The 25,826-nt window shown below is 37.0% G+C and overlaps 1 protein-coding gene across 2 annotated transcripts; it reads right to left on the reverse strand.

The window, feature by feature from the left end:
* Positions 1-973: 973 nt before the first annotated feature.
* Positions 974-25,806, reverse strand: LOC110465620 (serine/threonine-protein kinase Nek8-like). Of its 2 annotated transcripts, XM_021521569.1 has the most exons (18): positions 25,637-25,806; positions 23,639-23,844; positions 22,537-22,592; positions 21,813-21,989; positions 16,415-16,464; positions 16,111-16,192; positions 15,724-15,932; positions 12,067-12,131; positions 10,495-10,667; positions 9,243-9,384; positions 8,517-8,593; positions 8,037-8,154; positions 6,790-6,940; positions 5,896-6,053; positions 5,158-5,313; positions 3,672-3,827; positions 3,119-3,204; positions 974-3,004 (listed from the first exon to the last, which is right to left on the reverse strand). In XM_021521569.1, the coding sequence occupies exons 1-17, from the start codon at positions 25,681-25,683 to the stop codon at positions 3,167-3,169; spliced, it is 2,061 nt and encodes a 686-aa protein (XP_021377244.1). In that variant the 5' UTR covers positions 25,684-25,806; the 3' UTR covers positions 974-3,004; positions 3,119-3,166. The 2 variants fall into 2 exon arrangements, with proteins under 2 accessions (XP_021377244.1, XP_021377243.1); XM_021521568.1 differs by having other exon boundaries at positions 974-3,204.
* Between the last annotated feature and the right edge of the window lie 20 nt (positions 25,807-25,826).

A 25,826-nucleotide genomic window follows, 5' to 3' on the forward strand; every position in this document is an offset into this window, starting at 1 on the left:
AGTATGGTATTAAACATGAAGTGTTTTTATTTGGTGTCATATAAATAATCCAGAATCACAAAGTGAAAGGAAAAAGGAATTGGTTTTTGAAGTAAATTGTTGGATTATCAGAGTTTGACAATATCAATATGGAAAAAATATTCTGTTACTCCTACACCACAGGCTATGTTTTCTTCATCAAGAATTTAATTGTTTTCAATCAGGAAACAGTTAACAAGTTCATTCAGATTGATAAGTTGCCAATAACGGTGCTAAGTGTGTGTATATACCAGCAAAATAACATTCACCCATTATCACATATAAGCAGCAATGTTAAATATTTATGTTATGTTAGGATATTCGTCTCTCTTTTTTCCCCTAAAGGATTTTTTTTGGACTTATTTAACTAGAACACAGCCATTTTGTAGCCCATGTATATGTTTTAGCAAATTTCCCAAAGATTGTATGGTCTTAAGGATTCCGAGAAAATGTCTGGAAACAAACTTGTGGACGGACGGACACATTGATTACTCTAGGGCACCTGTATCTCTGATGCCGGGCCCTAACAAGGATTGTTACATGTTACTTAAAGAAACTCTTAACTGCTTATGTGTTAGTGCATACACACTTGCATTCTGATGAGTACATACACAGTAAAAGAATATTTCAACTATTTAGCATAATATTTCACCGTTATGTTTATATTGATATGTAATTACATCAATCTCCTCACAATGACAACAGACTTTTTATCGTCGTTTACAATACAATCATAACAGTGTGCATAAAGTATCTAAATATCTAACTTTTTTCTGTGTACTATACGTTCTCTTAGTTAGGGGGTGTATAGTAACCACTTTGTCAGTGCGTCCATCTGACTTTTACATTTATATTGACAACATTTTCTTATTAGACATTCACTTAAGAGTTCCCAATCAACTGTTTCCAGGCCCCCTGCCTACTTCCTTGACAACTGTGATTAGATGTATGATGTATGATGTATGCGGGTGGATACTTCAGCTGTACATGTCTTAATGATATCCTACATACTGCATTGTTGTATCTGTACTATAAATAAAATCATTGGACTTGATGTTCAGTACGATGTTGTTTATTGCATAAAACAAAATGAAACAGAGACCATGATAGTCAATGTCAATCAATAGACAAAGAGGTTGCCAATTTTATCATTTGTAAGTTGTTTTTTTATAAATTTGTCTCGGTTCTGGTACTTAAGTAAAAGGCCCAAGTGAATGGACAAACACACAACAACACTGCTAGTAGCTATGGAAACATTAACAGCTGTAACATGGACTTATATCTGAAGACATCTTTTAGACAATTTCCAACAAGACCAGGTGTAGATGATCAGCTGACCTTACTAAATCGAGTGTATGACCTTCACAGGAAACTGGATGATCTTCCCAATCTGACCACGTGGAATGGTTCGCCATCCCGGGAAGAGTAGGTGATCTTGTCAGGTAAAGTTGATGACTTTGTCCAGTGAAGTGATTAGCATTCTACGGTTGAGTGGGATGCATTCCCAAGTAACGTAACACACAACAAAGGTCTGTAGTTTTCATACATGATATTTATCACAGTGAGATACAGGACGGATCTGCGTAGACAGTCAATGATGCATAGTAAAATGATACACATAATATCACGAAGATATGTAATATAGCATCAAATATTCAACTATGTAATATAAAAAAAACCATTAAATATGCTTATGTAACCTCCAAAATTTGTGTTTGGATTCAACGATAAAGTCTTTTAAAATATTGCATTTCTCAAAAATAAACAAGTTTTGGATAGAGCACACATGAACTTTCATTTTAGATTTACAACTTCCATAATGTAATGTTAAGTACATAAAATATTAAATTGGAAATCTGTTTTATACAGAATTCCAGATTGTACAGGTTTTATTCGGACAGGTAACATCATATTTCAATAATTACATCCAACAAGTTTACTTGATGCTTCCTTATTGTTGGATTCCATAACATAAAACATATAGAACAGAGAACAATCATCTGGAGTATAAGCAAAACATATGAGACAGATTTTGAATGTAACACTACTTTTGATACATTAGCGTAAGATACATTACACATCACAAACACAGCCTTCATCTCTGACAACCAGCATCCACCAGCATCTACATCTATCACAAACAGGTACGTCATATACCCTAACAAGCAACTTATAGCCTATATTTTAAAAAAAATCAAAAAAATCTGCATCTAAGTATCATTTTTCAATGAAGGAATAGGTGCCACTGTTCCATGGTCAGACAGTAAAAATATACAGGTGCCACTGTTCCATGGAGGGATGGTCATTATACACAGGTGTCACTGTTCCATGGAGGGATCGTCATTATACACAGGTATAATTGTTCCATGGATGGACATTCATTATACACAGGTGTCAATGTTCTTTCGAGGGACTGTCCTTATACACAAACATCACTGTTCCATGGAGGGATGGTCACTATACACAAACATCACTGTTCCATGGAGTGTTGGTCATTATACACAAACATCACTGCGGCCGCGGGAAACAGTTCATCTGGAGGGTCCCAACTCCTCGGGAAAATAGTTTTGACTGTTGACTGATAAGGCATGAAACAACTGTATACTGTTCCATGGAGGGATGGTCAGTATACACAGACATCACTGTTCCATGGAGGGATGGTCATTATACACAAACATCACTGTTCCATGGAGGGATGGTCATTATACACAAACATCACTGTTCCATGGAGGGATGGTCATTATACACAAACATCACTGTTCCATGGAGGGATGGTCATTATACACAAACATCACTGTTCCATGGAGGGATGGTCATTATACACAAACATCACTGTTCCATGGAGGGATGGTCATTATACACAAACATCACTGTTCCATGGAGGGATGGTCAGTATACATAGACATCACTGTTCCATGGAGGGATGGTCAGTATACATAGACATCACTGTTCCATGGAGGGTTGGTCATTATACACAAACATCACTGTTCCATGGAGGGATGGTCATTATACACAAACATCACTGTTCCATGGAGGGATGGTCAGTATACATAGACATCACTGTTCCATGGAGGGATGGTCATTATACACAAACATCAATGTTCCATGGAGGGCTGGTCATTATACACAGTGTTTGTATATAAAGGTGTCACTGTTCCATAGAGGGACTGTCAGTTCTTTGGACAGCTGGACAACAAAAAAGCATTTTTTTTCTTATTTCTCAACTTGGCAAAAAATTGTAAAATTCAATAAAAAAACAATTATTATGGAGAAAAAGCCTCTTGATTTGATCTATCAATAGCTCTCTATTATATTTGTGCCTACAGTAGAAAACACATGGTAATTGCATTATTACAAAGTCTGACAAGGTGTATACCTGCAAATGACTTCTTCAATTCTTTTGCTATTACTTTCTTTAGTTTATATAGCATAATTGTACTTAATGATTACAGGACGGATCTGCGGTTAAAATAACTATGCAAAATTATGACACCTTTCAACCAATTTCAATGTGGTGTTAAAAATGAAACCATGTCCACAGAAATTATAATGGCTATAGCTTTTTAATATAGCTCCTGACAAAATGATAAAATTCGCTATTGAACTGAAAGTGATGGATGGGGAATTTATGAGAAAAAAGGAAGACAGCTTACGTCTAGTTGCCAGCAGTGTGTTTCCATGGTTACAGGATATAGATATGACAGAGAAGAGTTCATCTGAGGATAGATTTACTTTCTTGGGTGAAGATTCTGCGTCTGACCTTCCTAGTCTGCCTCGTGCACTGTTTCCCCAGGAGTATACCTCTCCCTCTGTAAAGAACGCATGGTACTTCACTGTTAGAAAACAACCATCTGAATAAAAAATGTTGTGAAACAGTTTTACCCAAGAATAAACTATTACCATTACATTGTATGCAAAACAAAATCAAGAGCAGAATCACATCGCTAGGGCAATGAGAACATGTGTATATCTAGAATGGGCCCTAAAACAGGTAAAAAACAGTGTCAAAGTAAGGAGAAGAACAAGAAAAGGCCAATCAAGGAGAAGAACAAAACCAAAGGTCAAGTGGTCATCCCGTATATAATAGGTATATCCGAAACCATCCTAAAGCAAACGTCGCAGAATGCATATACAAAATCGGATGCAAAAATTGTGATGCATCATTTATTGGAGAGACTGGAAGGCAATTTGGGGTCCGCCTTGGTGAACACCGGAAAGACACAGAAACCCAAGAAGGTAGGAAATTCACCAGATCAGAAAGAAAACAGTCAGGGTCACAGATAAATAAATCGGCAATCACAGACCATGCCACACAGAAAAACCATGTGATTGACTTGGATAACTCCAAAGTTTTGGACAGAGAGAGCAATCTGTTCCAACGGCAGATAAAGGAAGCAATCTTGATACGCCGTAGTGGGCAAGTTCTAAATCGAGACGAGGGGGCTCAGACTTTTGCACATCTATGACCAAGTGTTAACAAAGCGTAATCTTATTGGTTGTGTGAAAAAAACACTTCTCATAATAATTACAATACATTGTCTCAAGAAGTACCTCTGGAATACACCTCCCCCTCTGTGTACAAAACATTTTTATAGATTGTTCCCCTGGAGAACACCTCTCTGTATAAAAACATTGTATTTCACTGCTACCCTTGAGAACACCTCTATATATACAAAACATTGTTATACATTGTTCCCCTGGAGAACACCTCTCTGTATACAAAACATTGTTACACATAATGTTATACATATTTCCCCAGGTACTCCTCTTCCTCTGTAAACAAGAAGGTGTATATAGCATTGTACTACAGAGCTCTCAATCTTCAGACGAACTTCCGTGATCAGAATATTCAACAGAATGTGGTTTAACATGTAAATCCCTGTCTTATTTTTCTAATCATGGGACTACTTTTTATCATGTAAATCCCTGTCCTATTTTCCTAATATTGGGACTACTTTTTATCTTGCCATGATTTTGGCACAGTGATCACTCATATCCTATTCAAATGTTACAGATAATTTGACGACCGGGAACAAACCAAACTTTCTGAGATGAGATTGTCAATTACACAAAAGAGAGAAAATTATTGCGAAAAAAAAGAAATCTACCTCAACATCCTTGCAAAATATATCTGCTCACCTTCAATGGCCGCCACTGTAAATGTATCCCCACAGGCTACCAATGTCACCTTCTGGTTAAGGAGAGCTTGCACTAGCTGTATCTGTCTGTGTGTACCCTCAGAATTTCCCAACTGTCCAAACTGGTTAGATCCGAACACATAGCACTGACCCTCCACTGTCACAACACAATCAACAAATATAAAATTAATGGTTCAACATCTTATTGCATCAACTAATTCTGTTTAATGGTAAATTAAAAGCAACCTTTTTTTTTTTCACAGGTGTGGACGATTCAGGTGTTTCATGAATGTTTATTTCCTGTTTAAGGTGAATCAAAAGGGCCAGTCAGATAGGTGATGGTGAATTAACATGGTTCTGCTATACTTAATTCATGCTGTATTTAATTAAACAATACGACAGCAATACTTATCATTACTTGTACTGTATAACAGAGAAACATGCCTTTTAAGACCCACTACTTGTAACTATCACCATAAGAATACCAAAAATACTTTTCTTTCTTTATAACCTGTTTATAAAGACCATCTTTCTATTACGACTAATTTTGCTTTCTCCCATCAATGGTCTTTTTAGGCAGATTTTTAATAATATTTTTCACTCTGTGTTTCATTTGGACCCTCATTAAAGTACGAAAAATAAAGCGCTTATAATTTAGTGTTCCACAATACATATACATATTACATTTAATATTGTATTAAACGATAATTTGACACCTGTTGTAATAGCCAAAACTCACCTGTTACAACACCTGAGTGGGATGTCCCTAGTGCAACCATTTTTACCGCCATCTCATTAATAGGATGTGATGCAATACTCATGAAATTGTACACATCCTCTACAACTTTAGAACAGCTGCCATCTGGTCCAATCTCGTCAAGGCCTAGTTTATTGTACCTGGGAGAATCATAAAGTTGTAAACTGGTAACATGAACACAGAATAGGATATTAAGGTGAATTAAGGTAAAAACAACATGCTTAAGGATATCATAAAATTACATCAAATAAATGAAAAGGTAAAAGACACACATCCAAGTTTTCCTCATCATTGTAAGAAAATATGTTAATCATTAAAATCAACACAGGAGGAATGTCTACTTATGAAGTTGAGTGACCAAACAGAAGAATACAGGCTCATAAAGTTATACTGTTAAGCAGGAATATAGAAAGACATGAAAGGAAGCTGTCGTATCAATTTGATAAAGAATTTGATGGTATGAGACTATTCCTCTCTAGAGGACAGAGTTGTGACCTTGTTATAGGCTAAAATTTGCTATAAAATTGTTCATACTAAACATGTTCTATGGTCAGGCCATGTCAAGGCATGTCAGATCAGGTTTAATATTTTTTACTTAATCAGGGCCCTTATTCATGAAACTGTTCTCGTACCCAAACTCATATTCTGTGCTCAAACTCATTTTCTGGTAATAAATTCAAAAAAACCCAACAACATTTTATCAAAGATTTGGAAGAATTTTGGGAAGACCTTTAGCCAAATACTGTTTTACTGTGTTTACACTTGACTTTTTGTTGATGTTATATGATATAAGCGAGTTAAAAGAAAGTTAGTTTGAGCACAGAATCCAAACTTCAGCTTGAGGACAGTTTTATGAATACAGGTCCAGGTATCTACCTGTTACTTCCAGAACACAGAAGTTTGTTTTCTAGTGTGAGGATCATTGAGCAGTCCATCCCACAATGGACAGAGGACGGATGATGTGGTTTAGGTACCGGGACCATCTGAGGTGTGGAGAACGAGTCCTGGCTACCAAGGCCAAGTCGACCTGTGTCAAGGTCACAAAAAGGGTCAAAGTCTATATGCAATCATGATCAATAACACACAAATTGCAAAAGAAAAATGTATACAGTAAATGCCTCTTTATATCACGTGCCATTTTTCACAAAAATTGTGATATGAACACAACTAAATTTTTTAACGATAAGACATTTAACAATTTGAAAGTTAGAACTTATGGCTAATAAAGCCAAATTAGCAAACGAAGCTTTGAATAATAGTGTATCTTTAACTCGAGCTATTTTCTCTCTCTATAGAGTTATTAAAAACCCCAGCCTGCTTTGATTGGCTGTACTTACCGTTATCACCCCGTCCCCAAAGCATGCTTTGATTGGCTGTACTAACCGTTAACACCCCATCCCCAAAGCCTGCTTTGATTGGCTGTACTAACCGTTATCACCCCATCCCCAAAGCCTGCTTTGATTGGCTGTACTAACCGTTATCCCCCCGTCCCCAAAGCCTGCTTTGATTGGCTGTACTTACCGTTATCACCCCGTCCCCAAAGCCTGCTTTGATTGTCTGTACTAACCATTATCACTCCGTCCCCAAAGCCTGCTTTGATTGGCTGTACTGACCGTTATCACCCCATCCCCAAGGCCTGCTTTGATTGGCTGTACTAACCGTTATCACCCCGTCCCCAAAGCCTGCTTTGATTGGCTGTACTAACCGTTATCACCCCGTCCCCAAAGCCTGCTTTGATTGGCTGTACTTACCGTTATCACCCCGTCACTAAAGCCTGCTTTGATTGGCTGTACTAACCGTTATCACCCCGTCCCCAAAGCCTGCTTTGATTGGCTGTACTAACTAACCGTTATCACCCCGTCCCCAAAGCCTCCTTTGATTGGCTGTACTAACCGTTATCACCCCCTCCCCAAAGCCTGCTTTGATTGGCTGTACTAACCGTTATCACCCCGTCCCTAAAGCCTGCTTTGATTGGCTATACTAACCGTTATCACCCCGTCCCCAAAGCCTGCTTTGATTGGCTGTACTAACCGTTATCCCCCCGTCCCTAAAGCCTGCTTTGATTGGCTATACTAACCGTTATCCCCCCGCCCCCAAAGCCTGCTTTGATTGGCTGTACTAACCGTTATCACCCCGTCCCCAGGCAAACACTTCATGTTCGTTAGTGACAGCTAGTACGTGGGTGGCGCCACACGACACCTGTACTACCTCATAGCCTAGCAACGACTCCACAATCTTGGCCTGTTATCAACAACAATACAATTTACACAGGACTGTACAGTATCATCTGGACATTAAAAGTTTAATATTCATATCTGGAGATCACTATTAAACAAAGGCCATCTCACTTCTGATATAAAATAATAAACAAATCAAATATCAATCAAATTTAACATGAAATTTCTACTTTTCGTAAAATATCATTTGACTGCTTAGTGCATTTCAATAGATTTTTTTTTGTTAAAGTACATTATGATTGTGTTGACTTATTGAGTAAAATACCGGGTATTGTTTGCAGCATATTTGATTTTCCTTTTACATATTTCCTAGGTATGTACCAAAATGAAAGCTTCATTATTGTTTTGTTACACCCACAACTTTACCTGTACGACATCGTTGTAGTTTCCATGGCCTAGGCATCCGTTGGCACCACTACCAAATGTCATTAGGATACCACGATCTACAGCAACAAAACGTTTAATCGTCAGCTACACCACGGTACTCTAAGACTGTTTTCATCACTTTGTCTACTTTCCTAAATTATTTGTTTGCAGTTGAAGTATGAGATTTCTCATAATATTCATATACAAATGAACACTTATGGTCTAGTGTGGAGTAACCTATTTGAAATGAGCTACCCGCAAGATATGATTTACCTCTGAGACACAAGTTACCCATGTGATCAGACACAAGTTACCTGTGATCAGACATGAGTTACATGTGATCAGACATGAGTTACTTATAATCAGACATGAGTTACCTGTGATCAGACATGAGTTATTTGTGATCAGACACGAGTTACCTGTGACCCAATATAAGTTACCTATGATCAGACATGTGATCAGACATGAGTTACTTGTGATCAGACACGAGTTACCTATGATCAGACACCAGTTACCTGTGATCAGACATGAGTTACCTGTGAGCAGACACCACTTACCTGTGATGAGACTTGAGCTATACTTGTAATAAGAAACGAGTTACCTGTGAGACAATATTGTTCCTGTGAACAGATATAAGATACCTGTGAAAAAGGAGTAACCTGTGATCAGGCTTGAGTTACCTGTGAAATAGTTTAAGATATGATTTACCTGTGAGATATAAGTTACCTGTGAGACAAGCTGTAAAGAGGTCCCCACATGACACATGCTGTAGGTTAACAGCAGACTGGCCCTCTAGGTACCGGGGGATGAACCCTAAAGATTGACCTTCAGTTGCCCCTGGCATTAAATTGTCTGTTCCAACGGAGGCCTGAGGAAAACATAAAGGTGTGGGTATCACAGAGATTAAATCACACTCTCATATCATATAGTACCTGAAATATATCTAGATCCTTGGTACTCTTCTTGGGTGTAACAATAGTTATACATTTTACTACAAACTAAAATCTTTTAGCTTTGATAGGCTAATTTCTCAACAATATATTCTACAGTGCAGTGTTAGTCTGGTATCATATATTTGTGACCTTTTTGTTTTTATGGTAATATATAAGTGTGCGGCTGTAATGTTGTAAATAAACTGCACACATGTCTTTGTTTGCGTACATCATTGAATGAAGCGTGATGGGAGGGGTCACAACATACATGTATATACACCTTTTCTTATCCCCTCAAAACATGCAGCCTTTTAAAGCAGAATTAAATAGTTGGTGCTTTTGATGGCAATATTTAATGGGATTTAATAGGATATTTGTGGACGCAGGCATTGCTGCCTCTATATCCACATCAATATAGTTTGAAGTTCATTGTGGTAAACATAAAATAAGCCTATAAATAAGGTGCTGTATGATCGTTCTTCAACTCAAGATCTTTCCAGAATTTGTCCAAGTTTTTCTCAAAGTCAAATACGTTACGAGATGAAATAACATCTTGTGTGAGACTATTCCATTTATCAATTATTCTTTGAGTAAAGTAGTTTTTTCTAATATTTAAATGACAAGTTTTTCCTTGAGCAGTGAGCTCGAACAATCCCTCCACCAAATTTGGATCATATAGGTCATTCATAAACTTGAACATGTTGATCATATCTCCGCGCAAGCGCCTGTATGTTAGAGTTGGAAGCTTCACTCCTCGTAGTCTCTCGCTGTAGCTTATGGTCTTAAATCTGGGGAACGATTTTGTAGATATTAAGCCATAATGTCGGCATTTTCCCTCAAAGTTTAATCGATGAAATCTTTTTTCTACTATTCTGTCTGTTCAATGTATTACGTGTGTTGCATAAAACAGAAATAGTGTTTGTTTTCTAGCATCAAAAAAGTTTTGTTGATAAAATCTGTTATACAAGTTTGGTGAATAAATCCTAAGATCCTATAACCTGTCCTGAACATTAATCCAGTGAAGATTTCCCGATACACAAACTTACCTCCCACACAAACAGGCGTCCGTTTTTGGTAATAGAGGCACGCTGTGAACGACCCGTGGAGACCTGGGTAACTTGTGTGTCACTAGTGGGGAGGGGTAGCTTCAGAGGAGTTGTCATCCCATTACCCCAACAGTAAACTGAGCTCATGGATGGTGGCTTGGAAGATAGCGTATCTGCAACAAGTTAAAATAAACTATTTTATCTAGTGCACTTACTCGGTATAATTGATAATATGGTTGGAGTGAATGTTAAAATCTGTATAGTTGGTCTGCATAGATGATCCCAGGTAATCTTGGTGCACACCATTGTACTATCTTCATCTGTTATATGCAAGACTGTCTTTATTTCTTTTTTTTCTGTAATCTATTATATTGTTTCATGTAAAATAGTTAATGCACCTTAGAGTAACATTTGGTCAAAACTTTATACTTCCGTTTATGACATTATTCTTTGAAGGGAACCATTTTGTTTTTCTGTTCAGCCTCAAAATGTAACATGTAAAACTTCAGACCAATGAAGGTCAACACATGAAACTTGATCAAGATCTGTCTGGTACTTCTTGAGAAATAGCATTAGTAAACTTCAGCTCTTAAATTTCATTCAGGATGGCCAGCTGTCATCCATCTTGGTTTTACAATCAGTTCCAAGGTTAAATATGGAAACTTTGGACCATGTGAAGCCTACATGTGAAATTCGATAAAGATCTCCTACTTTTTGGAAAAAGTTCTAACAATCTCTGACCCTCAAAAGCCATCTTCACTTCACTGTTTTCTGATCATTCCCCAAATTTAATATGAATCACTAGGAACCATGTTGAATCTTCATATCAATTTTAGAGGAAGATCACTCCAGTATTTTCTGAGAAATGACGCTAACGCCAACAAACTCAACCCCTTTTAAAATTCAAGATGGCTGCCTCTTCCCCTTTTTGGTTTTTCGATCAGTTCCAAAATTCACTATGCACAACTAAAGACCAAAAGGACTCTGCATGCGAAATTGGAGAGAAAGATCCCCCCAATACTTTTTGAGATATAGCACAAACGAGAAATGTTTAAGGACAGACAGAATAATCTATAGAATGATGAATGGACAACAGACCACAGATATACTTAGGAAGTAAATATGAGGTTGGAGATATGGAGAATCTTTTTTAACCCATGCCACCCACCTTTTGTTTTAGCCCAGCATCATCAGATGGTGAGCTGTTCAAATCACCCTTTATCTGTGGTCTGTTGTCCATTCATCAATCTATAGATTATTCTGTCTGTCCTTAAGCAATTCTCGTTTGAGCTATATCTCAAAAAGTATTGGAGGGATCTTTCTACATTAACCCGCTAAACAGCTGCAAAGTAACATCATGATGAACCACATACTTAATCAGCTGTTAAGCGGGTTTGTAGGTACCAGAACTGACAATGAACTCTTATAATAGTCCTTCTTGGTGGAGAAGAATAAATCAAAACATGTAATCCAGGTTTAAATATAATATTATACCAGGATACATGCTTTATATGTCTATACATATAAGATGTAATAAATAATTGCTCTGTTGTAATAATGCCCCCTCCCTACCTCTGGAGCTCTTGTTCCCGCGTTGAGGACGGTTAATGGCAGGTGTTGGCATTGGTCTGTGAACTCTGAAAAACAAATATTCAATTTTTGAAATTTTTGCATCAAATTTACCTGTTTACGGCAAATAAATATTTTTAGTTTTAGCTGTGTAATCACTATTTACTTCATATTTAGCAAAATCAATGTATTTCTAATTGGTATTATGTAATAAAATGTGAATTAAATAATGCCTCATCTGAGGGCCTGTGGTTGTTAAAAGGGGAACCATTGGCACCTAAAGCCTGCCTACATCAAATCAATGCGCTGAGGAAATTAAAAAAATTGTTTTGAACCTTCAAAAATGTACATTAACATAGAGAATAACAATACATACACAAACAAGAACTTCCACCCTTCTTATACCGTACAACGCTGTGTGGAGGTCACCAGTACTTACCTTGTGCATGGAAGTTTTCCCATCTCTGTGTGGAGGTCACCAGTACTTAACTTGTACATGGAAGTATTCCCATCTCTGTGTGGAGGACACCTGTACTTACCTTGTACATGGAAGTTTTCCCATCTCCGTGTGGAGGTCACCAGTACTTACCCTGTACATGGAAGTTCTCCCATCTCCGAGTGGAGGTCACCAGGGCTTACCTTGTACATGGAAGTTTTCCCATCCCTGTGTGGAGGTCACCAGTACTTACCGTGTACCTGGAAGTTTTCCCATCTCTGTGTGGAGGTCACCAGCACTTACCCTGTACATGGAAGTTTTCCCATCTCTGTGTGGAGGTGACCAGTACTTACCTTGTACATGGAAGTTTCCCCATCTCCGTGTGGAGGTCACAAGTGCTTACCTTGTACATGGAAGTTTTCCCATCTCCGTTTGGAGGTCACCAGTACTTACCTTGTACATGGGAGTTTCCCCATCTCCGTGTGGAGGTCACCAGTACTTACATTGTACATGGAAGTTTTCCCATCTCTGTGGGGAGGTCACCAGTACTTACCTTGTACATGGAAGTTTTCTCATCTCTGTGTGGAGGTCACCAGTACTTACCCTGTACATGGAAGTTCTCCCATCTCCGAGTGGAGGTCACCAGGGCTTACCTTGTACATGGAAGTTTTCCCATCTGTATGTGGAGGTCGCCAGTACTTACCTTGTACATGGAAGTTTTCTCATCTCTGTGTGGAGGTCACCAGTACTTAACTTGTACATGGAAGTTTTCCCATCTCTGTGGGGAGGTCACCAGCTCTTACCTTGTACATGGAAGTTTCCCCATCTCCGTGTGGAGGTCACCAGTACTTGCCTTGTACATGGAAGTTTTCCCATCTCCTTGTGGGGGTCACCAGTACTTACCTTGTACATGGAAGTGTTCCCATCTCTGTGTGGAGGTCACCAGTAATCACCTTGTACATGGAAGTTTTCTCATCTCCGTGTGGAGGTCACCAGTACTTACCTTGTTCATGGAAGTTTTCCCATCTCTGTGTGGAGGACACCTGTACTTACCTTGTACATGGAAGTTTCCCCATCTCCGTGTGGAGGTCCCCAGTACTTACCTTGTACATGGAAGTTTTCTCATCTCAGTGTGGAGGTCACCAGTACTTACCTTGTTCATGGAAGTTTTCCCATCTCCGTTTGGAGGTCACCAGTACTTACCTTGTACATGGAAGTTTCCCCAGCTCCGTGTGGAGGTCACCAGTACTTACCTTGTTCATGGAAGTTTTCCCATCTCCGTTTGGAGGTCACCAGTACTTACCTTGTACATAGAAGTTTTCCCATCTCTGTGTCGAGGTCACCAGTATTTACCTTGTACATGATCAATGCGCTGAGGAAATTAAAAAAATTGTTTTGAACCTTCAAAAATGTACATTAACATAGAGAATAACAATACATACACAAACAAGAACTTCCACCTTTCTTATACCGTACAACGCTGTGTGGAGGTCACCACTACTTACCTTATGCATTGAAGTTTTCCCATCTCTGTGTGGAGGTCACCAGTCCTTACCTTGTACATGGAAGTTTTCCCATCCCTGTGTGGAGGTCACCAGTACTTACCGTGTACCTGGAAGTTTTCCCATCTCTGTGTGGAGGTGACCAGTACTTACCTTGTACATGGAAGTTTCCCCATCTCCGTGTGGAGGTCACCAGTGAAGTATTCCCATCTCTGTGTGGAGGACACCTGTACTTACCTTGTACATGGAAGTTTCCCCATCTCCGTGTGGAGGTCACCAGTACTTGCCTTGTACATGGAAGTTTTCCCATCTCCTTGTGGGGGTCACCAGTACTTACCTTGTACATGGAAGTGTTCCCATCTCTGTGTGGAGGTCACCAGTACTTACCGTGTACCTGGAAGTTTTCCCATCTCTGTGTGGAGGTGACCAGTACTTACCTTGTACATGGAAGTTTTCCCATTTCTGTGTGGAGGTCACCAGTACTTACCTTGTGCATGGAAGTTTTCCCATCTCTGTGTGGAGGTCACCAGTCCTTACCTTGTACATGGAAGTTTTCCCATCTCCTTGTGGGGGTCACCAGTACTTACCTTGTACATGGAAGTTTCCCCAGCTCCGTGTGGAGGTCACCAGTACTTACCTTGTACATGGGAGTTTCCCCATCTCCGTGTGGAGGTCACCAGTACTTTCCTTGTACATGGAAGTTTTCCCATCTCTGTGTGGAAGTCACCAGTTCTTACCTTGTACATGGAAGTTTTCCCATCCCTGTGTGGAGGTCACCAGTACTTACCGTGTACATGGAAGTTTTCCCATCTCTGTGTCGAGGTCACCAGTATTTACCTTGTACATGATCAATGCGCTGAGGAAATTAAAAAAATTGTTTTGAACCTTCAAAAATGTACATTAACATAGAGAATAACAATACATACACAAACAAGAACTTCCCCCCTTCTTATACCGTACAACGCTGTGTGGAGGTCACCACTACTTACCTTATGCATTGAAGTTTTCCCATCTCTGTGTGGAGGTCACCAGTAATTACCTTGTACATGGAAGTTTTCCCATCTCCTTGTGGAGGTCACCAGTAATTACCTTGTACATGGAAGTTTTCCCATCTCAGTGTGGAGGTCACCAGTACTTACCTTGTTCATGGAAGTTTTCCCATCTCCGTGTGGAGGTCACCTGTACTTACCCTTTACATGGAAGTTTTCCCATCTCTGTGTCGAGGTCACCAGTATTTACCTTGTACATGAAAGTTTTCCCATCTCTGTGTGGAGGTCACTGTACTTACCTTGTACATGGAAGTTTTCCCATCTCTTTGTGGAGGTCACCAGTACTTACCTTGTAAATGGAAGTATACCCATCTCCGTGTGGAGGTCACCAGTGCTTCCCTTGTACATGGAAGTTTTCCCATCTCCGTTTGGAGGTCACCTGTACTTACCTTGTACATGGAAGTTTCCCCATCTCCGTGTGGAGGTCCCCAGTACTTACCTTGTACATGGAAGTTTTACCATCTCTGTGTCGAGGTCACCAGTACTTACCTTGTACATGGGAGTTTCCCCATCTCCGTGTGGAGGTCACCAGTACTTACATTGTACATGGAAGTTTTCCCATCTCTGTGGGGAGGTCACCAGCTCTTACCTTGTACATGGAAGTTTCCCCATCTCCGTGTGGAGGTCACCAGTGAAGTATTCCCATCTCTGTGTGGAGGACACCTGTACTTACCTTGTACATGGAAGTTTTCCCATCTCTGTGTGGAGGTTCAGCAATGCATTGGACACAATTGGTTGGGCCATGATCTGATTGATATGTGGTCGTTTGTTTGGGTCCAGGTGAAGCATACTTAAGATCAAGGACCGCAACTCTTCACTGTATGTCTCTGATATTGGCGCGAAAGTCCCTCGCATAATCTTCAGGATCAAAGCTGGGAGATTCTTAATATATGAAAGTGAAGTCATATATTTAAGTTTCAAAAAACATTTTTCATTAGATTCTTCAAATATATTTACAATTGAATGAATTTTTACTGTGATATAGATACTTTTGACATGCAGATTAAAACTACACAAAAATAAGGTAATCAAATGAACAACAATTGACATAAGAACTTACCGCTGCTTCAAAGGCCTTTTTAAGACTGGCCAGTTCATACAGCACACACCCCAGGGCCCATATGTCACTCTTTTGGTTGTAGCTCATCAAGGTCAAGGTCAAACAAGATTTAATTTAAAGAACACCTAATTAAAATGATTAAGTGTTTATCTATTAAGTTTATTTTTGATTATCTCTCGAGTTTATTTTGAACTAAACTGACTGTTAAACATGATCTGATCGATGGCGACATTTTTGCTTGCTTAAAATCCCCGGTCAAATACATAAATCCAACTGTAGTGGTGTACAGAGGTCAAAAGGATACGGCTTTCCTTCACAAAGTTCTGGAGAAATGTAGCAAGGTGTTCCCACTACCTGAAAATAAACGAGTCGGTAAATTACAGTACAAAGAAATGGAAAGGTGGAAGTATTCAACTGAAAATGATGTATTATAAGACAGAGACATACTGTTATCTGAATTTCTGGTTCATAATTTTTCCCAAGCATTTTGCAACCAAAGACACTAGCAAAGAGAATGGATCATCTATGAGAGCAGATTTTCACATTGTAATTCCCCCTTTTAAACAATCACCAAAAGCTGTATTAAGATGGTGAGTATTAGTATGTTGTTCTTGCAGTACCATGGTACGGGTAAAAGTTGGACCTGACCCTAACCCTAACCCTATAAATGAATTTGAAGTTCTTGAGTTTGATCCAACAATATCCGATGTGCATTGTAGGTTATTTTTTACTCTCAGTGGCTTTTTGAAAAACACGAATGACTCTGATAATATGCATGTTGGTCAAGGTCAAGGTAATGGTCAAGGTCGATATATAACATGGAAGAATGATAAGAAAAATGAATTTATACATCATGTACAAAGTTGTTCTGTCGATGAATTAAACCGCATAAATGATGCACTTAATGTTTTGTCTGACAAACCTTCTGTCAGTCAGTCTGAAGTAAATGATGTAGTTAATTATATTTCCGAGTTGTTCCGAATTTCAGCTACCGATACTTTCGGATTAAAACAAACTTATAGAACACTCAATACACATAAAGTTGCTAATGATAAGCCATGGTTTACAGCTGACTGTCACAGAAAAAGGCGTGCCTTTTTTTATGCAAAACATAAATTTGAAAATCATAGAACCAGTAGTAACCGAGTTAATATGAATAAAACCTCTAGAGACTATAAAAAGGTCCTTAAAAAGAGCTATAACACATATAGACATAACATTGAAAATCAAATACGAATCACGTCAAAATCAAATCCTAAAGATTTTTGGAATATTTTAAATTCATTCAATAAATCTAAAAATGATAACAGTGATGCTGATATATCTTTGGACGAGCTATATGAATACTTCAAGAAATTAAATAGTTCAGATGAAGATGAAGATGAGGATGAGTTTATTATTCCAGATATGAATGAAAATATGTTTGATTTTATACTAAATAGTGATGTGACTGAAAATGAAATTAGACAGGTTATAGTTAACCTTCGTAATAATAAAGCGCCGGGTATCGATAATATATTAAATGAGCATATCAAAAATACACAGTCTATACTACTACCTATATATGTTAAACTTTTTAATGTTATATTGAACTCTGGCCGTGTACCAGAAGCATGGACAATTGGAGTAATAAAACCCATATACAAAAAGAAGGGTGACCCTAAAAATCTCGATAACTATCGAGCTATTACATTAGTCTCATGTCTTGGCAAAGTATTTACTGCTATTTTGAACTCTAGATTAAATAGACTTTCAGAAGAAATTGATCTAATTTCCAATGTTCAAGCTGGTTTTAGGAAAGGCTATTCTACAACTGAAAATATATTTATCCTTCATGCTTTAATATCTATATACTTTTCAAAAAGTAAAAAGCTATTCTGTTCATTCATCGATTTCAGAAAAGCGTTTGATACTGTTTGGAGAGTAGGTTTATGGAAGAAATTATTAAAAAATAATATCACAGGAAAGATATTTAATGCTATAATCAATCTGTATGCAAACACTAAATCTTGCGTAAAAACTAGCAATGGTATGACTGATTTTTTCACATGTCACGTCGGGGTAAAACAAGGTGAAAATCTCTCCCCATTTTTGTTCTCAATATATTTAAATGATTTAGAAGAATTTTTAATGCAAAATAATGTTGACCAACTCCATTATATTGATAATTTATTTCAAGATCGCATGGGTATATTTGTTAAATTATTTATTCTGCTATATGCAGATGACACAGTTGTTATGTCTGAAACAGCTAAAGGTCTACAGAATGCTTTCCGTGAATTTGAAACTTACTGTACTATTTGGAAACTTAAAGTTAATCTCAATAAAACTAAAGTTGTTATCTTTGAAAAAAGAAAAAGTAATGCACAAAATATTCGTTTTACTCTTTTTGGTGAAGAGTTGCAAACACATGACTGTTACTCGTTTCTAGGACTGCTGTTTCATTATAATGGCAGTTTCTGTAAAGCAAGAAAAAAACTTGTTGAACAGGCTCAAAAAGCAATGTATGCATTATATAAAAAAATAAGAAATATTATTTTACCAATTGACCTACAATTAAAATTGTTTGATGTATTAATATCCCCAATCCTCTTGTACTCCTCAGAAATTTGGGGGTTTGAAAATACCAATATGATTGAGAAATTACATGTACAGTTTTGTAAAAGAATTTTAAACATTCGTAGCTCCACAGCAAATATAATGGTATATGGTGAAACGGGTAGGCACCCTCTGAATATTGAAATTAAATCTAGAATGATAATGTTTTGGTATAAACTAATTACAGGTGAAAATAAATTGTCTAGTATAATGTACAAGCTTATGCTGAATTTACATGAAAATGATTTCGCTGATTTTAAATGGATTTCATATATCAAGAATCTATTCAATTGCACGGGACTAAGTTACGTATGGTTACAACAAAAAACTTGCACTATGAATAAAAATTACCTTAGGGTTAGTTTTAAAACTATTCTGTATGACCAATTTATACAACAATGGTATACTGATATTGAAAATTCTTCCCGGGGTCAAACATATGCAATATTTAAACATCAATTTCAGTTTGAAAAATACTTAACTATGCTCAAACAAAAAGATAGAATAACTATCTGTAAGTTCAGAACCAGTAATATATCTCTGCCTATAGAGACTGGGCGATGGACTAGAACACCACGTGAAGGCAGAATCTGTCCGCTTTGTTTTACTGGAGTTGGAAGCGAGTATCATTATTTGTTTATATGTTCAAATGCTTATGTAAGTCAAATCCGCAGAAAATATATACCTATTTATTACACCTCTAATCCATCTGTTCATAAAATGAAAGGATTAATATCAATATGTAATGTTAGAATATTATCAAATCTATCGCTGTTCATACAATTACTAGAAAGACAATTAAAAAATAATATGTGAATTTCACACATCAAACTGTAAACTTTTGTATACATATAGATATTACTGATCATTTGCTAAACCTAACATAATTGTATTGCATAATGAGTGTGGTTACAGCTTGCTTATCATGGTTTGTTTGTTATCTGTCTATTACAGTATTGTATGATGGGATTGTAACACTGTCTATTATACCTTTGTAATATTATATGGTATGATGAGTAGTATAGTCACTATTATGCCATGGTATGATTGCACTGTATGGTGTGGTATACTATCTATAATATATGTATCATGGAGTGCGAGTAATATATGTGTAATACTGTAATAATATTATTGTAGGATTGTACTGTAAGATGGATGCAACAGTGCCTGCTATACCATAGTGTGAACGCACGGTATGTGTGAATGTAATGCTATGTATTATACCATCGTAATAGTATTGTAAAATGAGTGTAATAATGTATATCACAGTGTATGATGAGTGTCATTGTATGATCAGTGCGTTATACTGTCTATTATAATAAGGTATGATAGTACAGTGTAATATTGTGTTTATCATTGTATGAGGAGTGTAATAGTTTCCACTATATTATTGTACGCTAGCATAGTAAGATGATTGCTTTACGGTCAACCATATCATTGTTATATTGTACTTTATGATGACCTCTTGTTGCGCACAATAGTGTGCCTGAGTGATAATAAAAATCTCTGGAAAAAAATAATCTGAAAATGATGTATTATAAGACAGAGACATACTGTTATCTGAATTTCTGGTTCATAATTTTTCCCAAGCATTTTGCAACCAAAGACACTAGCAAACAGAATGGATCATCTATGAGAGCAGATTTTCACATTGTAATTCCCCCTTTTAAACAATCACCAAAAGCTGTATTAAGATGGTGAGTATTAGTATGTTGTTCTTGCAGTACCATGGTACGGGTAAAAGTTGGACCTGACAACGAAATGTAAAATGAGTCCTGTATCCGATGATGACCCTGGATGATTGACAGCCTATCATGGACCTACGATGTATGTTTATAAAACACAACAGCTCAGACCATTGTGTAGTGAGCCTTAAGATTAACTCAGACCATTGTGTAGTGAGCCTTAAGATTAACTCAGACCATTGTGTAGTGAGCCTTAAGATTAACTCAGACCATTGTGTAGTGAGCCTTAAGATTAACTCAGACCATTGTGTAGTGAGCCTTAAGATTAACTCAGACCATTGTGTAGTGAGCCTTAAGATTAACTCAGACCATTGTGTAGTGAGCCTTAAGAACAACTCAGACCATTGTGTAGTGAGCCTTAAGATTAACTCAGACCATTGTGTAGTGAGCCTTAAGATTAACTCAGACCATTGTGTAGTGAGCCTTAAGATTAACTCAGACCATTGTGTAGTGAGCCTTAAGATTAACTCAGACCATTGTGTAGTGAGCCTTAAGATTAACTCAGACCATTGTGTAGTGAGCCTTAAGATTAACTCAGACCATTGTGTAGTGAGCCTTAAGATTAACTCAGACCATTGTGTAGTGAGCCTTAAGATTAACTCAGACCATTGTGTAGTGAGCCTTAAGATTAACTCAGACCATTGTGTAGTGAGCCTTAAGATTAACTCAGACCATTGTGTAGTGAGCCTTAAGATTAACTCAGACCATTGTGTAGTGAGCCTTAAGATTAACTCAGACCATTGTGTAGTGAGCCTTAAGATTAACTCAGACCATTGTGTAGCGAGCCTTAAGATTAACTCAGACCATTGTGTAGTGGGCCTTAAGATTAACTCAGACCATTGTGTAGTGAGCCTTAAGATTAACTCAGACCATTGTGTAGTGAGCCTTAAGATTACATACTGTTAAAGTGTCAGCTTTGCAGTTCTCTAGAAGAAGATGAATTCCTGCAGTGTTAACCCTAATGATTCACGATTAAGAAAAGTTTACTGTTACATTAGCAGCTCTACGTACCTTACCACAAAATTCACACTTTCACAAAAATTATCCTGTGTACAGTATGCATCAGGGCTAGAATTAATATTTAAAAGCTAGTAGTCAGTCATGTTCCAAGTTTCCAATTTCACAAGTCCATGTGCAAATTCCATTAACCAAATAATATTCAACATGATAAAGTATTTGATATTAAATTTTGACTAGACATTTGGGCTGGTGGTTTTTAGAACCACTAGTCCAGCAAGAGATTTCACTACTCTCAGACTATCAGTCAGCCATTACTGTGGAGTCATGATACCACTTTCGCATGTTGTTATATGTAGAATCTATGATCAGACTTTACTAACTATAACACCCTGTACTGACCGTGTATGCCTTACTCTTGCTGCTGAGTACTTTAGATATACCAAAGTCACCAATCTTGACCACCTCCTTCCTCCTGTCCAGCAGGATGTTCTGTGTCTTCAGGTCTCGGTGCAGGATCTGCTTGGAGTGTACGTGTTGTAGGGACAGTAACATCTGGGCGAAATACTTCAGTATGTCCTGTCAAAGAACAGTATCGTTAAATCTGTGTGTAGGTATATACACTATAAGACAGACAATAGTAAATATAGATTTGTATCTGTGTATATATTCAATATTATATAGTAGCTACATATTCCCTAGCCTGAGTTTCGTTTGGCTTGGACACTAGCCTTACAACATTACCACACATCTATCTATTAAATTGCCTGGTGTTAGGTCCAGATGAAACTTGGGCTACATATTTCCCAACAGAGCACACAGCACTGGTAACTGATATTAATTATTGGGCTTCTGTATCAATAAGTCTCACTTCATTCAGTATTGGCAATACAAAATTTGACTTGTGTCAACTTTTTTAGATTTAATTTATTCATAAGAAAATATTCTAGGTTTTGTTTTCAGAAATTTGTTGTATGGACTAACAAGACTCTATTACACATCAAGATGCAACATAATTAGTGTCAAGCATGAAAGAACATAATAAGTTTTATCCTGATATTTAAAACAGAAACCAACTCAAGGACAACATGTGTTGGTAATGTTGACAAACTTTGGTTACACAAACCTCTTCATCTAGTAAGTTGTTGTTCCTCTGTTGTAGCACCTCACTCAGTGTTCCCCCTGGAAACAAATCAGCATACAGTCAACAGTACTGACACCGGACTTAAAGGGAAATCTGGAAACATGTATCTATGATCATGGTCCCAAAAGACTGGTTTTCTATCATTATCCTCGACAGTCTTATCAAGCCAATTGCATTTGGTTAGTCTATTTTTATAATCTGATTGAAATACAGATGTTTATTTATCACCTTGGGCACTGTTGTAAGTGATAAATTACCTTTTTTATTTTAATTGAATTTCGATGTTGATGTCAGTAAACACAGGTTTCACAGTACACAGGATTTTTTCCTTATGTACATAACAATGACTTATAATCCACAGTGTCCCTCCTTGCTACGTACAAACAGTACACTATAAACTGGCATACATAAACAACAATAACGTTCATCTAGAAGATATTGAATTCTGATTGCTGCATGATGAGATTCATTTGTTTGTATATTATTGTACTGGGATAAAAAATATCTTTATCATCATTTCCACAAACTCTGACACTACAACTTTACATGAATATATAAAAAGAGCAGGGATATGTAATGACACAAAATGCATTAATTTATTGCTGAGCATGTACTCCCAAGTTATCAACTGTCCATTTTCTTTTAATAAATTTTATCACGAATCATGTCAAAGGCTTATAAAATGAATTTGTCAACATTTCTTTGTTTACTATAAATGTAATCAAATGCGTCGAAATTACTCCCACGTTGCTTCCAGTTATTATTTTAAGAAAACATAATTATTATTACTGTATAATGTAAAATTATCATCAAAACAATCCTGTTAATGTTACTATTTTATGTAGAAGTCGTCTGATTTTAGTTTTCAAAACAGATCAGTAATAACAGACCCACACAAATGACTTAAACAGACACATCATAAATGATCATTTAAGTTTGTACAGAGAATTGTATACATGTATTCTAAATCAGAACATCTGAATTCACTGAGCTAAAAAAACACACACAAACTACCTGAACAGGTAAATGATCACCTTAATTATAGTGAATTGTGTATTCTAATGTAGAATGTCTGACTTCCCACCTTGAGCGTACTCCATGGCGATCATGAGAGCCTTGTCCTCGAGGAAGTTTTCAAAGTACTGTATGATGTTTGGATGCGACAGCATGGAGAGGACCTTCACCTCATTGAGAGCAGCTTGCCGTTCCTCTTTGGTCATCTGTTCCACGGGGATCTGTTTGATGATGACCAGCTTCTTGTCCGCCAACCGCCGACAAAGGTGGACAATCCTGCAGGTAAAAATAATGTACATTATCTATACTGATTATGTCCTCAAAATTAAGATTTCAATCTTTGTTACAATTGATACATCATACCATATTTGCCATGACAAGCATCCCCGGTCACTTGAAAAGTTGTCTGAAAGGGGCGCTTTTTAAGATAATATTAAACTTGAATAGTAACAGCATTTGCTGTGTGGAAACACCATTATATATAATTAGCCCATGTATGCTCTGACAGAGTAGATCACTCAAGCTATCGCCTCAACCACAAGTATATATAATGTTTTTATAGTACCACACCGGACACTCATTATAATCAGAAACGTACATTGTATATATGTATACAAGTTCAAATTCTTTATTTCATCTTGAGCATAAACATCTCATCGATTCAAAGGAAAATTTCATAATGTAGATGCAATCAGCATATGGAATTTATAAATTAAACTTGCAAATCGAACTAGTTAGAAGCCAACAGAGTTGAACATAGTAAACATGCATGACATATGAACTTACCCAGGTTAGTTAATTCTTTGATATTACCGGTTGATAATAATTTGAGTTATTTATAGACAGAGGGATTAACACGATAATATAATTTTATATATTTACTTCTTAGTTCGCTGAAGGAGGGGCATTTTAGAATGAAGTGGAATTTGTCTTCTATATCATTTTTACAGAAAGGACAAAGTCTTAAATTATAAGGAATTTTTCTATGCCTTCCAGTTTCTATTAAGAGATTGTGTGAAGACAGTCGTATTTTGACAATTGCTTTTTTGTGCTTTACAGGGATAGGTTAACTTAAGTAAGGTTGAAGGCAAGCATGATCAATAATATGTTGATACACTATGAACTTAGACAAGGTGGAGAAAAAAGTCTCACAGTCTTGTTTTGAAATATCTAACAATCTCTGTTTTGCTAAAACCAAAAAATGATGTGTATTGAAGCTACTCTGTGCTTTGCCAGTACTCTGACATACCAATAGAACAGAGTTCTTGTTTAACAGAAGCCACCAAATTTTTACAATGTGGGTTTGATTCACACTCATTGTACATATCTTTATAACATGCATTTAAAATACAGTTGCTAGAAGTCAATAGTTTACACCAGTACTTAAAAATTCCATTTTTTCTCGAATGAGGATATCTACCAAGTTCAAAATAGATCATTGAGTTTGGTGTAAGTTGTATACGTCTCTGTTATAATCAGGTCTAGTACACTCTGCAGATTGAGCTATAAAGCTATAAAGACCTATATAGCTATATTCACCTATAATTTAAAGCTGTATTGAGCTATATTTTCTCAGATTTCAATTTCCAGTAAATTAAAGCATAAAGTCGCATAAAACAATAAGGTTTATGGTAATGTTGACTACAAAAAGCATACATTTAGATGTTTATTTTTGATTTTTTTACATCATTATTTTTTAAAAAGAATACTTATATTTAATGTCTTTTGTTATCAACCTAATGATAAAATCTTCTTTTAAAAGCGACTTCGTTTCGTTTTCCTTAAAAAAGAAAATCACATGAAAATAGCTCAAAAGACCTATTTCAAGAGAGCNCCCCCCGCCCAATAGGTCTCTGGATCCGCCACTGCAGCTATATAGCTCAATCGGCAGAGTGTACTGGACCTGATAATCTATATAAGCAATTAATTGTAAAATGTATGCCTAGTATATAGACTCCCATCAAAATTACACACTGCCACTGTTAGAACAACAGTTCAAACTGCGAAACAGTGTAGCCTGTAGGCCTAATGCACCGGGTAGACTAATACACTTCATTCTTTTCATTACCCATACGCTCCTCTCCCGACGACACGGATCTTTTCATATTTCTCCATTATAAATCAAGGCTACTGTGACTTCGAACCAGCAATCCGTGAAAAACCATCAGCGCACAATACTAATTTCAGGACAACACTTTTCATGATGATAATGTTGACATTCGGCAATGGTATGCGTCTTCAACACGCTTGTTTGTTTT

Source organism: Mizuhopecten yessoensis, unplaced genomic scaffold, assembly GCF_002113885.1.
Source record: "Mizuhopecten yessoensis strain PY_sf001 unplaced genomic scaffold, ASM211388v2 scaffold11095, whole genome shotgun sequence".
Taxonomy (NCBI): Eukaryota; Metazoa; Mollusca; class Bivalvia; order Pectinida; family Pectinidae; genus Mizuhopecten; species Mizuhopecten yessoensis.

What these genes read in the sequence shown, in the direction of transcription:
- LOC110465620 (XM_021521569.1), bottom strand. Translation starts at nt 25,683, where the DNA reads ATGGAGAAATATGAAAAGATCCGTGTCGTCGGGAGAGGAGCGTATGG. An exon ending in ACAACTTACTAGATGAAGAG is followed by an intron (nt 21,990 to 22,536) that starts GTTTGTGTAACC and finishes GTTCTTTGACAG; the next exon opens with GACATACTGAAGTATTTCGC. An exon ending in ACTACAACGATGTCGTACAG is followed by an intron (nt 8,155 to 8,516) that starts GTAAAGTTGTGG and finishes TGTTGATAACAG; the next exon opens with GCCAAGATTGTGGAGTCGTT.